Genomic DNA, 17,558 nt, shown 5'->3' with positions numbered 1-17,558 from the left:
GGGGGGGGGCCGCGGGTGGCTCTGGGGACCCCATCTTATTGTCCCCCACCCTCAGAGCGTGGTGAGCCGCGTGGCCAACCTGCCCCTGGTGAGCTGCGCCTGCGGGGCCGTGGCCTCGGCGTACGGGCGCACCAAGGAGAGGCTGCCCTGCGTGCGCTCCGTGTGCCACGCCGCCGAGAAGGGCGTCAGGACACTGACAGCGGCAGCGGCCAGCGGGGCCCAGCCCCTCCTCACCCGCCTGGAGCCCCAGAGTGAGTGTGGGGAGGGGGAACAGCACCCCACGGGGCTGGGGGAACCCAAAACTGGCTCTCACCGAGCTCTCGTGAGGAACCAGGAGAGGGAGGATCTGGTTTCACACCTCCAGTTTGCATCGGCAATGAATAAACGGCTGGAGAAGCTGGAGGGTCGGAGGGGAAACGCCCCCCAAGTTTTGGGGTACCCCAGAACGCTGCCCTGGCAGAGCTCCTGCAAGGCAGCAGGGTGCTAAAGCCGCCTCTCTTCACATCTCCAGTTTCCACCGCCAACAAGTTGGCCTGCAAAGGGCTGGACAAGCTGGAGGAGAAGCTGCCCCTCCTGCAGCAGCCCCCCGAGAGGGTAACGCCACCCGGGGGGCACGGGCAGGGCCCGGCGCCGGGCGAGGAGCGGGGACGAGCTGTCCTCGCGCTGTCCCCTGCCAGGTGGTGGCCGGGACCAGGGAGCTGGTGTCGTGCACGGTGAGCGGGGTGGCGGCGAGGACGCGCTCGGCGCTCGGGGCCGTGGTGGGCACCCGCGTGGGCCGGCTGCTGGCCACGGGCGTGGACGCCGTGCTGGGCAAGTCAGAGGAGCTGCTGGATCGGTACCTCCCCGGGGAGGACGAGGAGCGGGGTGAGTGCCCACCATCTCCCAAATCTCGGGGTGCCAGGCCCTCCTGGGACCCTCACCCTTGTAGCTCGGTCTTGGCATTGGCCGCACACGGTGGCCCCACGGTGGTGCCAGAGCGCTGAGGCCACCGTGACCCCACGCAGGGGACAGTCCCTGTCTGAAGGACGCGGATGGCTCTGGGTGAACTCTCACCTGGAAACCCAAGAGCAAATATAGTCCCGTGTGCCCGCCTGGGTATTTATAGCTTGGCACTGGGTGACACTAGGCAGAGCTGGCCCCATGTCACAGCTGAGGTGACCGCAGAGGCCACCTGGCGCTTAGGGTGGCATCTCCACATGACCTGGTGGCCAAGCATCCTGTGGGTGCTCACGCTGGGCTCCAGTGCCCAGCACAGGATGGCCCAGCCACGCTGCCCTCACCCCTGGTCCCACAGCAGCGGCAGCAGGCACAGAGGTGACCACGGGCACGGAGGTGACCACGGGCACGGAGGTCACCAGGGGCACAGAGGTGACCACGGGCATGGAGATCACGAGGGGCACGGAGGTGGCCACAGGCACAGAGGTGACCACGGGCACGGAGATGACCAGGGACACGGAGGTGACCAGGGACACGGAGGTGGCCATGGGCACAGAGGTGACCAGGGACACGGAGGTGGCCACGCAGGAGCGGCAGAGGCGGTGGCAGAGCTACTTTGTCCGCGTGGGCTCCCTGACAGCCAGGCTGCCACACCGGGCCCTGCGGCGCTCGCTGGGGGACCTGCAGCGGGCACGGCTCCGTGCCCAGCGGCTCCTGGCCCAGCTCCACCACGTCATCCGGCTGGTAAGGATGGGGCAGGGACCGTGCCAGCCCCGTGCCGGCCCCAGGCACCCCCAGGTGTGCTCCCACCTGGCTGAACCTCCCCCCAGATCGAGGAGGGGCAGCAGGGCACGGACGGGCCCTGGCACAGCGCCCGGGAGCACCTGCACCACCTGTGGCTGGAGTGGAGCCAGCAGGATGCGGTGCCCATGGAGGACAACGAGGTACGGCGTGGAGGGACCGTGGGGGACAGATGGCTCCGTCTGGAGAGGGTGGGGACAGCGGCCATTGAGTCCCTTGAGGTGGGGACACGTGGCAAGGGGACACCTGGGGTGGTGACACCTGGGGCAGGGGTGGAGCAGCGGCCACGGAGTCCAGCTGTGGATCCATCCAGCTGTGGATCCATCCAGTCGTGGTCCGTCCAGCTGTGCGTCCATCCAGCCATGGGTCCATCCAGCTGTGGGTCCACCCAGCCGTGGGTCCATCCAGCTGTGGGTCCATCCAGCTGTGGGTCCGTCCAGCCGTGGGTCCTCCAGCTGTGGGTCCATCCAGCTGTGGTCCATCCAGCTGTGGATCCATCCAGCCGTGGGTCCATCCAGCCGTGGGTCCATCACCCCCAGCCCCCGCTGCCCACCCCGCAGGTGGAGGCTCGGACTCTGGCCATGCTCCACGGGCTCCTGCACCAGCTCCACGCCGCCTGCTCCCACCTGGCCACCGGCGCCCGGGCGTTCCCCAGCAGCGTGCAGGAGACGGCGGGACACGTCCGGCACGGCGTGGAGGGCGTCCAGGCTTCCCTGGCCAGCGCCCGCTCCTTCCAGGACCTGTCGGGGCTGGTGCTGGCGCAGAGCCGGGACGCCGTGACGCGGGCACAGCTGAGCCTGGAGGGGCTGCTGGAGCACGTGGGGCAGCACACGCCCCTGCCCTGGCTCGTGGGACCTTTCGCCCCCGCGCTCGTGGAGTACCCGGAGGACGTCCCGGTGGATATGTCCAAGTGGGAGGGCTGTGTCACCGTGGGGGGGACGCACCAGGTGCCCGCTGCCCGCCGGGTCTGCAGCCAGCACTGAGTCACTGGCGCCGCACCCACCCAGAGGCGCGGACCCCAATCCCACCGGGAGGGAGGGGATGATGGACCCGGTGACCCGGCGTGGGACCCCAGCGTCACGGCCGGGGACTCCTGTGGCGATGGTGGCACGTGGAGGACATGGTGTGAGTCTGTCTGGGATCCAGCGCTGCCCTAAGGAATACTGGAATTTCATGTCTTAACAGCTTCAAACCAGTTTAAAGAGGAAGAAAACAACTTTTTTGGCCTTAAAATGAGTCAGAGCCTGCAGTGCTGTGGCAGAGCCACCGTGCCGGGCTCACCGGGGGGCTCTGCACGGGCGGCAGAGCCGGGGGCACCCCCGAGGGGGCTCATAAGGGGGTGCCAGGGTGGGACAATGGGACGGGATTCCACGGGTTACTGGGAGAGAGTGTGCCACAAGGTACCAGGACATCTGGACTGTGACCCGCAGCCGTGTGGCACTGAACTTTGTCCCACTTGTCACCGTGGAGGGGCTGGGCCTGCCCCGGGATATCCCCGACGTCACAAACACAGCGTGGTCACAGCACCCGGTGGGGCGACACCGGGCACCCCAGGACCGTCCATCGTCCCACCGGCGGAACACACCGGGGCCAGCTGGACCAATTCCACCGGGCCAGGTGCGGGGGAGCACCGGGACCCCCGTGCTGGGGAGCCGCACGAGGGGAGGGGACGCTCGGGAGGGTCGGGGCCGGGTCTGTCCCGGGGGATCGGTGCCTCGGGGGGTCTCTAGTTCCGGGCTCGGGGTGTCACTGCAGCCGGATCCCGGGGAATCGCGTCGGTGTACACCGGTCCCGGGGGATCCGGTACCGGGGAGGGGGGGTCAGTGCAGCACCGACCGAGGAATGGGGTCCCGGGGGGCTCAGCGCAGCCCAGGCCCGGCGGATCCGGTGCCGGGCCGGGGCACGGTGCAGGCGGTTCCGGGGGTTCGCTGCCCTCCCGGCCCCGCGCTCCCCGCCGGTCGCTGCTCCCGGTCCGCCCCGGGCCGGCCCCGCGGGGCGGCTCCGGTCACATGCGCTCGGGGCGGGCTCGGGGGTATAAAGGGCGGCGGGGAGGAGCGGGGCGAGCCCGGAGCCGAACCGAGAGGAGCAGAGCCGACCCCAGCGCCAGCGGTGAGCACGACCCGGGGCCGGCCCGCGATCCTGGTTCCGATCCCGGTTGCGTTCCCAGTTCCGGTTCCGATCCCGATCGCGATCCCGGTTCCGATCGCAAACTCGGTCCTGTTCCCGATCGCGATCCCCGTCCTGTTCCCGATGGCAATCCCGGTCCCGGTCCCGATCGCGACCCCGGTCCCGATCCCGCCTGTGATCCCGATCGTGATCCCGGTCCCGGTCCCCGGGACCCCCCTGTCCCGGGATTTCCCAACCGCGTGGGAGCTGCCCCGTCCCGGGGAGCGGTGACTTGGGATCCTCCCTTCGAGAGGCAGGAGGGGGGCGCTGGGGGGGCTGACCCCACTCACGGTCCCGTCCTGTGCCCCCAGCCCCACCATGGCCACCAGCGAGCCCACGCCGGCGCAGCCCAAGGCAGAGGAGCAGCAGGTCAGTGCGGGCAAGGCGCGGAATTTGGGGGCAACCCACGGGGTCCCTGCTTGGAGACGGGGATCGGGGTTATCCCACCCTCCGATGGGCTTGGAGAGCCGCGGGAACACCCCAACACCATCCCCGGGGTGTTGGGAACACCCAACACACCCGATTCCCTGTGAGATTTGGGGGTCCCTCACGCTCACGCTGAGCCCTTCCCGCCCCCAGAGCATCGGGACACGCGTGGCCAACCTGCCCCTGGTGAGCTCGGCTTACGACATGGTGTCCTCCGCCTACACCTGCACCAAGGAGAGCCACCCCTACGTGCGGAGCGTCTGCGATGCTGCCGAGAAGGGCGTGAGGACACTGACAGCGGCAGCAGTGAGCGGGGCCCAGCCCCTCCTCACCCGCCTGGAGCCCCAGAGTGAGTGTGGGGAGGGGGAACAGCACCCCACGGGGCTGGGGGAACCCAAAACTGGCTCTCACCGAGCTCTCGTGAGGAACCAGGAGAGGGAGGATCTGGTTTTGTGTCTCTGGTTTGTTTTGTGTCTCTCTTCCAGCTGGAGAAGCTGGAAGAACAGATGTGGGGGCAGCACCCCCTGAATTTTGGGGTGATGGACAATTGCCCTGGCAGAGCTCCTGCAAGGCAGCAGGGTGCTAAACCCACCTCTTTTTCCATCTCCAGTTTCCACCGCCAATGAATTTGCCTGCAAAGGGCTGGACAAGCTGGAGGAGAAGCTGCCCCTCCTGCAGCAGCCCCCCCAGAAGGTACCGGGCCGGGCCGGGCTGGGCTGGGCTGGGCCGGGCTGGGCTGGGCTGGGCTGGGCAGGGCAGCACACTCGGGGCCCCCCAGTGCTTAACAGAGGTTTGTGTGTCCACCCAGATCATCTCAGACACCAAACTGCTGGTGACCTCCACGGTGACGGGGGCCAGGGATGTGCTGACCAGCACGGTGGCTGGAGCTAAGGATGCAGTGTCCAGCCGAGTGACCGGAGCTAAGGATGCAGTGTCCAGCACTGTGTCCGGGGCTAAGGATGCAGTGTCCAGCACTGTGTCCGGGGCCAAGGATGCAGTGTCCAGCACTGTGGCCGGAGCCAAGGATGCAGTGTCCAACACTGTGGCTGGAGCCAAGGATGCAGTGTCCAGCCGAGTGACCGGTGTGATGGACATGACCAGAGGGGCAGTGCAGGGTGGCGTGGAGCTGACCAGGTCTGCAGTCAGCAGTGGTGTCAGCACCGTGGGCCAGATGGTGGCCAGCGGGGTGGACTCCGTGCTGGGCAAGTCGGAGGAGCTGGTGGACCATTACCTGCCCATGACAAATGAGGAGCTGGGTGAGCAGCTGATCCCAACCCTCCGGGGAGGGTGGGCAGAGCCTGGGCAGAGCAGGGGAGGCTCTGTGGGGTGGTGATGGCGGTGCTGGGACCCCCTAAGCAGCTCCTGTCCCACAGCCAAGCTGGCCACGGCCGTGGAGGGCTTCGAGCCGGAGCAGCAGAGGCAGCAGCAGAGCTACTTCGTGCGTCTGGGCTCCCTCTCCACCAAGGTGCGGCACCGGGCGCTCCAGCACTCCCTGGGCAAACTGCAGAGCGCCCGCCAGAGCAGCCAGGACCTGCTGGCCCAGCTCCAGCGCACCCTCGACCTGGTAGGACCCAGCCCCCCGCCCCCTGTGCCACCCCGGGGTGTCCCCCGGTGCCCCCCCAACCCAACCGGGCCGTGCCCCTCTCCCAGGTGGAGCAGCTGAAGCAGGGCGTGGACCAGAGGCTGCAGGGAGGGCAGGAGAAGCTGCAGCAGCTGTGGCTGGAGTGGAGCAAGAAGCAGCCGGGCAGTGGCAAGGACCGGGCGCCGCCGGAGGTAGGAGCAGGGCAGGGGGTCCCCAGGGTGAGCCGGGGTGTCCCCCAGGCCTCACCCCCCCGTGTCCCCCCGCAGGCGGTGGAGTCGGGCACGCTGACCATGCTGCAGGGCTTGAGCCAGCAGCTGCAGAGCTCCTGCCGGCCCTTGGTGTCCAGCCTGCAGGGCCTCCCCAGCACCGTGCAGGACACGGCGGGGCAGGTCCGGCAGAACGTGGAGGAGCTGCAGGCGGCGCTGGCCTCTGTCACCTCCCTGCAGGACGTGACGGGCCCCGTGCTGGCCCAGGCCCGCAGCCGCGCCGCCAAAGCCCGGCAGCTGATGGACGAGCTGGTGGAGAACGTGTCCTTCAACACCCCCCTGACGTGGCTGGTGGGACCCTTCGCCCCCTCGGGCAAGCGCCCGGTGGAGCTGGAGATGGAGTAGCAATTCCGGGCTGCTCCCCTCCCCAAAAAGCCTCGTTAGGAGCCTTTGCCAAACCCCCCCAGCCCCCCTCACCCCTCACCTTGTGCCTGTGCCTGTGGGGACCCTCCTGCCTGCCCCAGCTCTGTCCCCTTGCTGGAGACCTGCAGTTATGTGCCTTGGCTGCCCCAAGTGCCTCTTGGGGGTCCCCCACGTCCTCGGTGCCTTCAAACCCCCGTCCTTGTAGGGTCAAAACAGCACAAGAAACAATAAACTCCGGGTAGTTTTGCACTGGGCTGCGGTTTCTTTGGGGGTGTGGGAGGGAGGAACTGGGCTCTGGAGGAACAACCCCCTCCCCAAGACCTGGGGACCCCCCATGTCCTGTCCTGAGCCCCCATTGCCCTGACAGCCCCCCCAGCCTGTCCCTGTCCCCGTGGGAGCAGGGTGGGAGGAGAGGAGCTGGAGTGGGATCAGGAGTGGGGTCCTGGAGGGGACCTCCCACTTCCCAGCAGTTGGGCAAGAGGCACTGGGCACGGTTTGGGCTTTATTTGGGTCTTGTTTACCGAGTGAGTGTGAAATCAGTGCCGGAAAAAGGAAAGCGTCCCCAGGGCAGAGTTACTGCAGCCTGCGAGGGGGGGTCGGGGCATCCTGCCCCGGGGGTCGGCACAAAGAGCAGGGTGGGGCCGGGAGTTCTTTACTGGACAAAAGCCCTGGAGCTTTGCAACACAGCAAAGACCAACACTGAGCTGCTGCCCAGCACGGGCAGGCTGGTGCCAGGGTCAGTCCCTCCCTGGCACAGTCAGGACAGAACACACCCTTTTACCCTTATTTTACCCCAGGTTGGTGCCCAGCCCTGCTGCCACCCCTGGGGCAGAGGGATCCGGCTCCAGCAGCTGCCTCTGGATGGAGAGAGGATTGTGATGGTGGGGAAAGGGGCTTGGAGCAGTCCCTGAGTGCCTGATCCTGGTCAGAGGGAATTTGGGGCCCCATGGGGTGCTCTCCAGCCCTGACCCTGGGCAGGGGGTTCAGGTTTTCCCCTCGTCCCAGCCAGAGATGCCTCAAGAAAGAGACACTGAGGTTCCTTCTGTTTTTCATTAGAAAACCCTTTATATTCATTTCATGTCGGTTGAAATCACAAGAAATTAGGTAGGAGGGAAAAAAAAAAAAAAACCAAAACAAAACAAAAATTAAAAACAGGGGGGGGAGGGGGACAAATACAGACACCAGCACAGCCCCCCCGCGGGCGGTGCCTCCGCAGGGACGGGACACGGGACAAGACCAAGGACATCGGCTACGGTGGGACTGGGTGAAGTGACTCAGGCAGGGGAGAGGCAGAGGCTGCTCTCCCTTCACAGCCCCTCCTCCTCCTCCAGGTGGGAGCTGCTTCCTCAGCTCTCCTCCTCCTCCTCATCCGCAGCCTCCGACTCCGCGCGAGCTCGCTCCGGCCCGGCCTTGGGATAGTCCTGGACGCTGCTGGGGGAGAGCAGGGGCAGGGAGAGCTCAGCCCCCCGCCCCTCTCCCACATCCCAGCTCCTTCCCGAGCTGGGAGAACCCTTTCCCCACCCACAGGATGTCCCCAGATCATCCCTGCAGCGACCAGAGGGGTCTGCAGCCCCCAGCCCTGCTCCCCACACTCACTTGTTGTGGGGCTCCTCTGTGGATGCCTCCAGCTCCCCAGCTCCTGGCCCTTGGCTCTTGTCCTTCTCCTCTGTGCCCTCTGACTTCTGGGACAGGGATTCACCATTCACAGGACCTGACAGGTCTGAAGGGAAGAGAGAGGGGCTCAGGCTCTTGGACCCCCTCATCCATCCTGACCCTTGGGGACTGAGGATCCATGGCCACAGACATGCAGCCGAGCCTGAGGGGACCCCAGTACTGGCCTGACCCCCACAGCTGCAAGAAGGCCCCAAAACCTCCACCCCCCAGCCCAGTGACACCGTCAGGGTGGATTTTTCCTGTCAGTTCCTGTGGGAAGGCTCTTGCAGCATCACCAGGACGGCCCCAGGCAGAGACCTGGCTCCCAGGGTGGAAGATCCCAGTCACCACTCCCCGTGCAAGAGCCTGAGCCAGCGTCCAAGGACATCTCCACACTCCTTCATGCCTGGACCAGAGCTCGGGCTGGCAGGGAGGAGCTGTCCTGAGCCAAAAACCAGCACGGAGGCCCCCAGAGCCCGGGCGTGGGGCTCGAGGTTTGCCCTCTGCTCTCACTGCATTCCCCATCCAGCCCTTTCCCACTCCTGGCACTCCAGCAAAGCGGGGCCTGGAGGTGCTGATCCCTCCACCATGAGGCCAACAGCCACCTCCCCGTGTCCCGTGTCCCCAGCAGGACAGGGCACGCCCCAAGGAGGGGACTGTGACCTGCCCAGACAGGGCAGGGAGTGGTCCCGGGACGTTCAGGAATGTTACCAGCATTTGTCTCCTCTTCCCCCTTCTCATTCCGTGTCTCTGCTCCCGACAGCTTCTCCTGGCCCTTCTCTGCCTCCCCCTTGTCCTTCTCAGGCCCAGCTTTGTTGGCTTTCTGAATGGATTCCATCTTTGGTCCCAGCACGCGCGACTTCAAGCGGGTGTAGACTTCGGCCGCTTTTTCCATCACGTCCTTGTTGGCTTTGTAGCGCCGGATCTGCCCCGGGGAGCAGGAGGAGGGACCCCTTAGAGCTGGGGCCAGGCAGGCTCCCCGCTGGCCCCAGGGAGGGCTCAGCCCTCTGGCTCTACCTTCTTGAGCGTGGCCACCACGTCCGTGTGCTTCTGGAGGATGTGGGAGGTGACCTGGAGCGTGCCCAGCTCCTCGAGCGCGTTCAGACACCGCTTGATGTCCTGCACGGATGGCAGCGGGGTCAGGAGCTGCCCTGGGGGCACCTGGGGCCTCCCAGCACCCCCAAAGGGAGGAGGAGGAGCACTCCTGGGTATCACAGCAGGGCAAGGATGAGCAGGGATGTCCCAGGCCAGGCCACACTCACCGGGTTATCCACCTTCAGCGCAAACTTGATCTCACTGTGAAGTTTCTGCAGTTTCTCTTCCACTGTGGGCTCTGGAGCAGAGAGAGAGACACAGGCTGAGATGTCAGGGCACCAGCAGAGCCCACGGCCCTGCCCAGAGCCCAGGATCTGCTCTGGGGCCTGGAATCACTCCCAGGCAGGGCTTTGTGTCCTCCTGCACTTCCACAGCTGAGCACAGCCCCGGGAATGCCTCTGGAGAGGATGGGCTGGGGTGTGCCAAGAGAGGGAAGGGATGCCAGGGAAGTGACCCTGGGATCACAGCAGTGCTGGGAAAAACCCTGGCACAACCTCACTGATCCCTCCGTGTCCCAGGGGTGGGGGAAGCAGCCCTGGAGCCCTCCCCTTCCTCTCCTCCCCTCTGTGATGGGAAGCAGTGGGCCTCTCACCCTTTTTCTTCTCCATCCTCCTTTCGGGGATCGGGTCGGATTTCTTCCGGCCTCGTTCCACTTTCAGAGGTCTGTGTGAAGGGAAGGAAAAAGGGAAGATGGTTGTGGTGAACCCTCTGCTCAGCACTGGGCTAACAAGGGGGATGGCACTGGCTGGATGCTTCCAAGACCCGTCCACCCTGGTTACAGCTTCCCAGGAATGCAGACAGGAAAAGCCCCATGAGAAAGAAATCACCATGGAATGTGATCCTGGTAACCTCCAAGAGCTGCTCCAGCTCCTTCAGCTCAGGAGGAGGGGAGGAGCAGGCCCAGCCCCTCTGCAGGTGCTGCAGCCCCATGCCCACCCCGGGGTGCCAGGGCTGGAGCTGTGCAGGAACAGCCCCATTCCCAGGAGGAAAGGGGAGGGAGGGAGACGTGGAGATGCTGACTTGTTCCGTGGCTTCTCCTCTGCTCGGCCCCTCTTCTCCTTCTGATTTGGTTTCCTTGACAACTCCGAGGGCTGCTTCTTCACCGGCTTCTTTACCTTGGAGGAGAGAACAATGCAGGGAGAGCAGCAGAGCCCTCCCTGCTGCAGCACAGCCAGAGCCACGGCCACGCCACAACGGCGCCCGTGGCCACCCCACAGTCACCCCATTGCCATGGCACAGCACCACCCCATGGTGCAGGGTCACCCCACATGCTCCCATGTCCAGGGGGACAGTGGAGCAAACCCCATGGCTGTGGTGGAAGAGCATCTTGGAGATCATGGAATGGTTTGGGTTGGAAGGGAACATAAAGCTCACCCTGTCCCACCCCTGTCATGGGCAGGGACACCTTCCACTGTCCCAGGGTACTCCAAGCCCAATCCAACCTGGTCTTGGACACTTCCAGGGATGGAGCAGCCACAGCTTCTCTGGGCACCCTGTGCCAGATGTGAGGCTCACAGCTGGATGAGGCATCCTGGGCCAGGGGAAGAGCTCCCACTCCAAGGCATGGATGCAACCCTTCCCAAAACCATGTGGGCAGCTGCAGGCTAACCCAAGACCACGAGGGCAGGTCCCTGCCACTCCTGGACGTCCCTGATGGCCTGACAGGGAGGTGACACGTTGTCCATCTACCCCCCCCAGGCCCCCTCAGCTCTGCACCCACCTCCTTCTCCTGCTCCAGCTCAGAGTCCGAGGAAGATGGAGCCTTGGCCCGGCCTCTCCGGCCCTTTTTGGCCGTTTCATCCTCGGCGCTGCTGTCCGAGTCTGTGTGCACCTCCTCGCCCTTCTCTGCCTTCTCCTTCCTCTTCTCCTTCTCCTCCTTCTCCTGCTCCCGGAGCCGACGGATCTCCTCCTCCTGCTCCCTCTTCCTCTTCTCCTCCAGCTCCCGCCGCCGCTCCTCGTCCCGCCTCTTCCACTCGCTGATGCGATCCACGTCGCTGTCGCTGTCACTGCCAGGACAGGGCAGGCTCGGACCCCTGCGTGACCCCCAGCCCAGCCCAAGGGTGACAGTGTCCCAGTGAGCTCACCTGTCACTGCTGGAGCTGCTGGGGACACGCTCTGGCTTCGGTTTCCTGCCCCGGGGCTTGGGAGGGGGTTTCTCAGCTGCAAGACAAGAGGGACATGTTCAGCAGGAGCCCTGCAGGTCCCTCTGTGAAAACAGCCCCGAGCTGCAGAGGGGCTCTAGAATGTGCCCAGAATTCGGGATGGAACCCCAGAGCATGGGGAAGGCTTGAGCTGCCACACTGCCATGCCGAGGTGGTGGCAGCAGCAGGAGCAGCAGCAGGAGCAGCAGCAGGAGCAGCAGCAGGAGCAGCAGCAGCCCGGGGTACCTGGCTTGCGGCCCCGTGGTGCCTTTTTCACCGACACATCCGAGTCCGAGTCCGAGTCCGACTTGGTCATGTCCACGGTGGCATTGCCCGTCTCCAGATCCGAGTCCGCCTTGGAGTCGGAGTCAGAGCCAGACTCCACTTTCTGCAGGCACACAGCGGGGCTGGGATGGAGGGTGGCCGTGGGGTGGCACTGCCCCAGTCCCAGCAACACCCCCAAACCCAGCAGTGTCCTGGATCCCAGCACCCTGAGCCCCCGCAGGTCACCAAGAGATCAGCGAGGTCCCTCCAGGTGCTCCAGCCCAGGGCACAGCCCTGTCACCTCCATCTCCCCCCTCCCCACAGTGCAGACCCTGGCTCCTCTCCAGCCTCCCCCAGATTTGGGGTCCTTTACCTTCTTCTTCCTCCCTGCTCCCGGCATCCTCCGTGGAGCCCGGGCCACTGGCTTCTTTTCAGGAGTGAAATCCTGGAGGAAAACAGAAACATGAGGAAATGTGGAACAGTGTCACCAGGGAATCAAGCCAGTCAGGTTCCCTTCAGCCTCTGCCCCACTGCCACAGGGATGTTCTCCTCACAACCATGCCAGTGTATCCAAAAATCCTCTCTCTCACCTGGTCACTGTTTTTTTCTGACTCAGAAGACGTTTCTGAGTTCTCCTCTTCTGTGACAGAGGGGCTGCCCTGATCCAAGTCACTGGAGGATTTCCGAGGCCGTTTTGTCACAGGCATCTGGCAAAGGAGAGGTGACAAGATGAGAGAAGCCTGTTCCTTCTCCATCCACCATGGAAAGCAAATGCTGCCTGGGAAGGGCTTTCTCCAACTCTTCCCAACAGGCCATGCAAGAGCTGCACTCAGACCTGCAGCTCTGGATCCTCCTCCAGGACTGGCCATCCCACCATCCCACAGGCATCACGAGACAGCTGTGAGACCCCCAAAACCACGCTGAGCCCCATTTCCCACTGGAGAATCCAGAGGGAGTTGGTTTCTCCACCACCTTCTGCTGAGGTGGCCTCAAGGAAAGCTCCGTGACGGAGCCACAGCGTCCCCTGGCCGGGCCACCCTCCCGTCCCCAGCCCACACTCACTTTCATGGCCAAGGATTTCCTCTTGAGCCCGCTGTGGTCGCTGCCTCGATCCGAGTCCTCGTCGCTGTCCACCTTCTCCGTGGGGACCGCGGCCATGGCAGCGTCGTCCTCGTCGTCGCCGGCGTCGCTCCCCGCCATGGGGTCGTTCTCGGGGACGTCGCTGTCGGAGGAGCTCGCGGGCTAAAGGCAGCGGGAGGACAGCGGAGTTAGGGGGGCCTGCGGGGCGCTTGGGGGGCCAGGACAGGATGGAGAAGGGGCACCAAGGGTGGGGAGTGAAGGGGGGCAGAGCTGGGCGTGCAGAGCAGCGCAGGGCAGCACCCCCTCCCAGCACGGATCCCTCCGGAGCAGCTCCGGACAACGCCACCAGCCCTGCCTGGGGAACGCAGCACCCGTTCCCACAGCCCCACACGCCACTCCGAGAGCACCAGGGACACATTCCTGGGATGCTGCTGCCTCGCTGCCCTCTGCCCCCCATCCTCAGGCCCTGCCAAAATCCCTGGAGCAGCCTGGAGCTGGGAGCAGAGCCCAGCCCTCCCCTGCCCTGACGGCGCCAGACAAGCCGGGGTGGCCGGGTTCAGCCTCTCCTTCTGCCTCCACTTGGATCAGGCCTCTTCCTGTCCTCTTCACACATTTTCCCCATGGGAAAGGTCCACACAAGGAGTCCAGGTGGCCACCCGTGCTCTTCCCAGGTGGGATCTCCTGTGTCCTGCTCCCTGAAGGTCTCCTTGTTTCTCCAGCCCATCGGGAGGCTCCTCGCACAGGACATCACACCCCAACTTCATCTTCTGGGCTTCTCCTCTGTGTGTGCAGCACTGCCATTCCTAGAGCCGAGGTTCTTCCAGCTGCTGGAAAGCCTCTCCTCAGCCTTGGCTGTTCCTGGCTTCACTCAGGTCCCAAAGGCAAGGAAACTTCAGTGTCTTCTCCTGCTCCTTTTGCCCACAGGATGCAGTGGGTGCTGCTGAACCCTCAGCCTTGCTGGGTCCCTGATGGGAGTTCCCAGCAGATTCCTGGCCATGGCAGGTGGTGCCTCCCTCACCACCACCAATCTCCAGGTTTTCAAGCACCTCCACAACCTCACCGTACCCTACATCCAGTTTTGGGTGGACCATTTCCCAACCCCTGCCCCTCAAAGCACATCCTCACTCCTGCCCGGCCATGGCACGGCCCGGGGGACTCATTCCCTGCACCTGCTGACCTCCAGGGACCACCTCGACCTTGCTGCCCACCCTACAGACCCTCCTCTGCCTCTTCAGCCCCACTGCCTACACAGCCAAGGCCTCCTGTGATGATCTTTATGGAATAAATTGGATCCCAATTATGGTCACGAGAAGCCCCCACAAGAAGTTGACAAAGAGCTGTTCCCTGGCCCAGCCTGCTTCAAATCCTGCTGGAGGGCTCAGGAACCTCAGGAATGGATGGAGGAGGGGACTTCCCAACAGTCCACGAGCAGATCCAGTTGCCAGGGACAAGCAAGCCTCAAGTTTTTGCCCTGACAACAAAATGTCTGTGATTTTGGGCAAGCAGCACAAAGCATGACCCAGATTCCACCGTGACAACGGGGCAGAAGCGATTTCCTCCAGAGCAAGTGGGAACTTCCAGCGCTCCTGGAAGCCCGAGGGAAACCCCTCCGTGGAGGAAGATGAGGAGAGCAGACTCCCTGAGGAAGGGAGAGGGCAGGCAAGCAGAGGGGAGCTAATTCCACCCCAAGGAAGCCAAGCTGGAAGCTGGAAGCAATCGGCACAGCAGCGAGGAGAAGCAGAGACAGGAGGAGTGACTCGGGGGGGGACAGAGGGGCCGCAGCCCCATCCCCTGCCCAGCCCACACTCACCGCAGGGGCACTGTAACTGGCGTGGGGGTTGTTCTGGATTTCCCACAAGCCCTCGTTGAAGCCTTTTCTCTTGTTTGGTTTGCCGTATTTGTCTTTATATTTTTCGTAAGGGAACAGATCTTTAGGGCCCAAGAAGGCGCTGGAGAGAGACAAAGCAGAGGTGAGGCCGGAGCGAGGCAGGGCCCGGCGGGGGGAGCGAGGCAGCGCTTACGTCTCGTGGGTGCCGAAGAAGAAGATGGGGTACTTGTTCGGGGGGGGTTTCACGGCGCCGTCCGCGATGTCGTCGATCTGAAAGGAAACCCAAAGCACGAGGAGGTCAGAGACAGCGGTGACACGTCCTCAGCCCCGGCAAGCGGCGTCGGGTCCGGCACCCGCTTGGAGCCAAGCGCGGCAGGAAAGCACCCCTGGCTACGGATCCGAGTCCCTGCGGGATCTCTACCAGAGCAACGGGAAGGATCCGGCACCGAGGTCTCGTGGGCAAACGTGGGCCTTGTGCTACTCGCCCGGGATCCGTGGCCGGGGCGGGGGCGACGGACGAGCGGCCGCAGGGTCCGTGCTGGCTGGAGCCCGGCCGCAGGAACGGCCCCGCTGCCGGCCGGACGCCCCGCGTCTTCTGTGCTCCGGGCGGTCCGGGCCGTGGGCAGGGAGAGCCTCGGGGTGCGCAGGGGGTGCTGGGGAGGTCTTCGGGGCGGGGGGACCCTTCCCCAAAAAGCAAGCGAGCTAAAGCAGAGGGGCTGTCCTGGCGGGAGCGGCAGTCCCGGGTCTCACGGCGAGGTGCAGCCAAGCGGTGTCAGCTCCGGCCCACCGGAGCTCCCCGATCCCGCACGCTTCCACCTGCCGGTCTCTCGCCATCCAAGGGCAGTGCGTGACCCTGCCACGGCCTCGGCTGCTCCCGGGGACCCCGCAGAGCCCCCAGGCACCCCCCAGCTGAGCACATCCCAAAGCAGCGCCCGCTCTCCAGGCGCGCTGCGGCGCGACGCTGTCACCCGGCCGGTGGCAGCAGCTGTCCCCCTCCCCAAACGCTCCAGCAGCCCGAACGAGCCCCCCAAAGCGCAGCAGCACCCGCTGATCCCGCACCGTGAGCGCTCACAGCAGCCCCCACCCGCGTCACACCCAGCGTCCCCTCAGTGTCCCCAACAAGGGACACAAGGCCCCACAGCGCAGTGCGGAGCTGCCACCCCGACATGAGTTCCCGTCTCCGAGGCAGTGCTGGACCCCCATGCCAGTCCAGCTGCTCATGTGGGGTCCCCCACCGCGGTACAGGACACCCCATTCCAGAACTGGGCCCCCATGGCAGTGGAGGTGCTGGAATGGGACCTCCCGCCCCAGCGTGGGACACCCCGCCCTGCGCTGGGCCCCATCCCAGCGCGGGGCACTCCAGCCGGGAACAGGTGCCGGGACGTGCCCCCGCATCCCAGTCTGTGTGCTGGGACAGGGCCCTCGTGCCACCGCCGGCTCACATCCCACGGCACATACCGACCTGGTATCGTGAACGGGACACCCGGCCGCCCGGTACCGACCCTCCTATCCCGCCACAGGTACCGTCACAGCATGTCCACCCCGCTACCAGCTCCCCGTGCCGGTACAGGGCGTCCCGTCCCGGCACGGGTCCCGTTATGGCACCTCCATCCCGGTACCGTGCCCCCGTCCCGGTACGGGATCCCCATCCCGGTACAGGTACCGTTATGGCATCTCCATCCCGGCAGGGCCCTCCGCTCCGAGGACAAGGGTCGGTGCGCGTCCCCATCCCGTCTCGAGTCCCCCCTCCCGATCCCGCTCCCATCCCGCTCCGGGACCCCCGCCCCCCTCCCGCCCCGTCCCCCCGCGGCGCGGCCCCGCGGTCTCACCCGGGCCGGCCAGTGCGGGTAGCCCTTCATCTTGGCGAAGACGAGGTCCCCGGGTTTGAAGCTGTGTGGCATGGCGGCACCGGGGGGCGCGGCGGGCGCGGCGGGCACCGGGCGCGGGCAGGCCCAGCCCAGGCCGCGGCAGCACCGGGCAGGCGGCGGGGGCGGCCCGCACCGCACTTGGGGGGCTGGGACCTGAGGGGGGACAGGGATGGGACAAGGATTGGGAGGCTGGGACCTGATTGGGGACAGGGATGGGACAAGGACTGGGACAAGGATTGGGAACTGGGACCTGAGGGGGTACGGGGATGCCAGCCCAGGCCGCGGCAGCACCGGGCAGGCGGCGGGGGCGGCCCGCACCGCACGGCACGCAGGATGTCCCGCCCCCGGTCGCGACCGCGCAGCTCATTGGCTCCGCCGCACGTCGCTCAGCCTGTCAGACCAATCGGAGCCAGGCGGCGGAGCGGCGGGATAACGGGATTGGGCCGCGCCGCCGGAGGCGCCGAAGCGGGGGGCGCTGGGGGGGCGGGGCCTGAGGGGCGGGGGGGACGACAAGGATTGGGAATTGGGACAAGGATTGGGAACTGGGACCTGAGGGGGGACAGGGATGGGGACAAGGCCTGGGGGGCTGGGACCTGAGGGGGGACAGGGATGGGACAAGGATTGGGAATTGGGACAAGGATTGGGAACTGGGACCTGAGGGGGGACAGGGATGGGGACAAGGCCTGGGGGGCTGGGACCTGAGGGGGGACAGGGATGGGACAAGGATTGGGAATTGGGACAAGGATTGGGAACTGGGACCTGAGGGGGGACAGGGATGGGGACAAGGCCTGGGGGGCTGGGACCTGAGGGGGGACAGGGATGGGACAAGGATTGGGAATTGGGACAAGGATTGGGAACTGGGACCTGAGGGGGGACAGGGATGGGGACAAGGCCTGGGGGGCTGGGACCTGAGGGGGGACAGGGATGGGACAAGGATTGGGAATTGGGACAAGGATTGGGAACTGGGACCTGAGGGGGGACAGGGATGGGGACAAGGCCTGGGGGGCTGGGACCTGAGGGGGGACAGGGATGGGACAAGGATTGGGAATTGGGACAAGGATTGGGAACTGGGACCTGAGGGGGTACGGG

General features: G+C 65.5%; 3 protein-coding genes across 8 annotated transcripts in view; 2 read left to right on the top strand and 1 right to left on the bottom strand.

Annotated features, from left to right (window-relative positions):
- LOC121346622 (perilipin-3-like) overlaps nucleotides 1-2,970 on the top strand; it is a 4,049-nt gene extending 1,079 nt beyond the window's left edge. For 2 of the 3 annotated variants that reach the window (XM_041424608.1, XM_041424590.1), the window contains 6 exons: nucleotides 56-251; nucleotides 512-594; nucleotides 678-864; nucleotides 1,295-1,680; nucleotides 1,767-1,880; nucleotides 2,298-2,970. In XM_041424608.1, coding sequence (XP_041280542.1) covers nucleotides 56-251; nucleotides 512-594; nucleotides 678-864; nucleotides 1,295-1,680; nucleotides 1,767-1,880; nucleotides 2,298-2,720 — 1,389 coding nt within the window. In that variant the 3' untranslated portion in view covers nucleotides 2,721-2,970. The remainder of the gene's footprint in view (nucleotides 1-55; nucleotides 252-511; nucleotides 595-677; nucleotides 865-1,294; nucleotides 1,681-1,766; nucleotides 1,881-2,297) is intronic. The other variant, XM_041424598.1, reaches the window with a different exon arrangement.
- Nucleotides 2,971-3,116: 146 nt separating this feature from the next.
- Nucleotides 3,117-6,789, top strand: LOC121346636 (perilipin-3-like). Of its 2 annotated transcripts, none has more exons than XM_041424628.1 (8): nucleotides 3,117-3,354; nucleotides 4,215-4,272; nucleotides 4,483-4,678; nucleotides 4,940-5,022; nucleotides 5,138-5,585; nucleotides 5,703-5,893; nucleotides 5,980-6,102; nucleotides 6,178-6,789. In XM_041424628.1, the coding sequence occupies exons 2-8, from the start codon at nucleotides 4,222-4,224 to the stop codon at nucleotides 6,520-6,522; spliced, it is 1,437 nt and encodes a 478-aa protein (XP_041280562.1). In that variant the 5' UTR covers nucleotides 3,117-3,354; nucleotides 4,215-4,221; the 3' UTR covers nucleotides 6,523-6,789. The 2 variants fall into 2 exon arrangements, with proteins under 2 accessions (XP_041280562.1, XP_041280554.1); XM_041424620.1 differs by lacking the exon at nucleotides 3,117-3,354 and adding an exon at nucleotides 3,751-3,846.
- An 813-nt stretch (nucleotides 6,790-7,602) lies between these two features.
- Nucleotides 7,603-16,601, bottom strand: HDGFL2 (HDGF like 2). 3 transcript variants are annotated; one of them, XM_041426020.1, is made up of 16 exons: nucleotides 16,431-16,601; nucleotides 14,795-14,871; nucleotides 14,584-14,722; nucleotides 12,756-12,935; nucleotides 12,284-12,400; nucleotides 12,067-12,138; nucleotides 11,676-11,817; nucleotides 11,373-11,448; nucleotides 11,009-11,294; nucleotides 10,309-10,403; nucleotides 9,881-9,951; nucleotides 9,456-9,526; nucleotides 9,211-9,312; nucleotides 8,905-9,118; nucleotides 8,137-8,260; nucleotides 7,603-7,971 (listed from the first exon to the last, which is right to left on the bottom strand). In XM_041426020.1, exons 1-16 carry the CDS (start codon nucleotides 16,500-16,502, stop codon nucleotides 7,887-7,889), a joined length of 1,923 nt encoding a protein of 640 aa, XP_041281954.1. In that variant the 5' UTR covers nucleotides 16,503-16,601; the 3' UTR covers nucleotides 7,603-7,886. The 3 variants fall into 3 exon arrangements, with proteins under 3 accessions (XP_041281954.1, XP_041281961.1, XP_041281971.1); XM_041426027.1 differs by having other exon boundaries at nucleotides 7,603-7,968; XM_041426037.1 differs by having other exon boundaries at nucleotides 10,309-10,397.
- Nucleotides 16,602-17,558: the final 957 nt, after the last annotated feature.

The sequence above is a fragment of the Onychostruthus taczanowskii genome, unplaced genomic scaffold (genome assembly GCF_017590055.1).
Source record: "Onychostruthus taczanowskii isolate IOZ18803 unplaced genomic scaffold, ASM1759005v1 scaffold112, whole genome shotgun sequence".
In the NCBI taxonomy this organism is placed as follows: domain Eukaryota; kingdom Metazoa; phylum Chordata; class Aves; order Passeriformes; family Passeridae; genus Onychostruthus; species Onychostruthus taczanowskii.
Note: the sequence above shows the minus strand (reverse complement) of the source record. Positions and strands in the feature narration are given on the sequence as shown.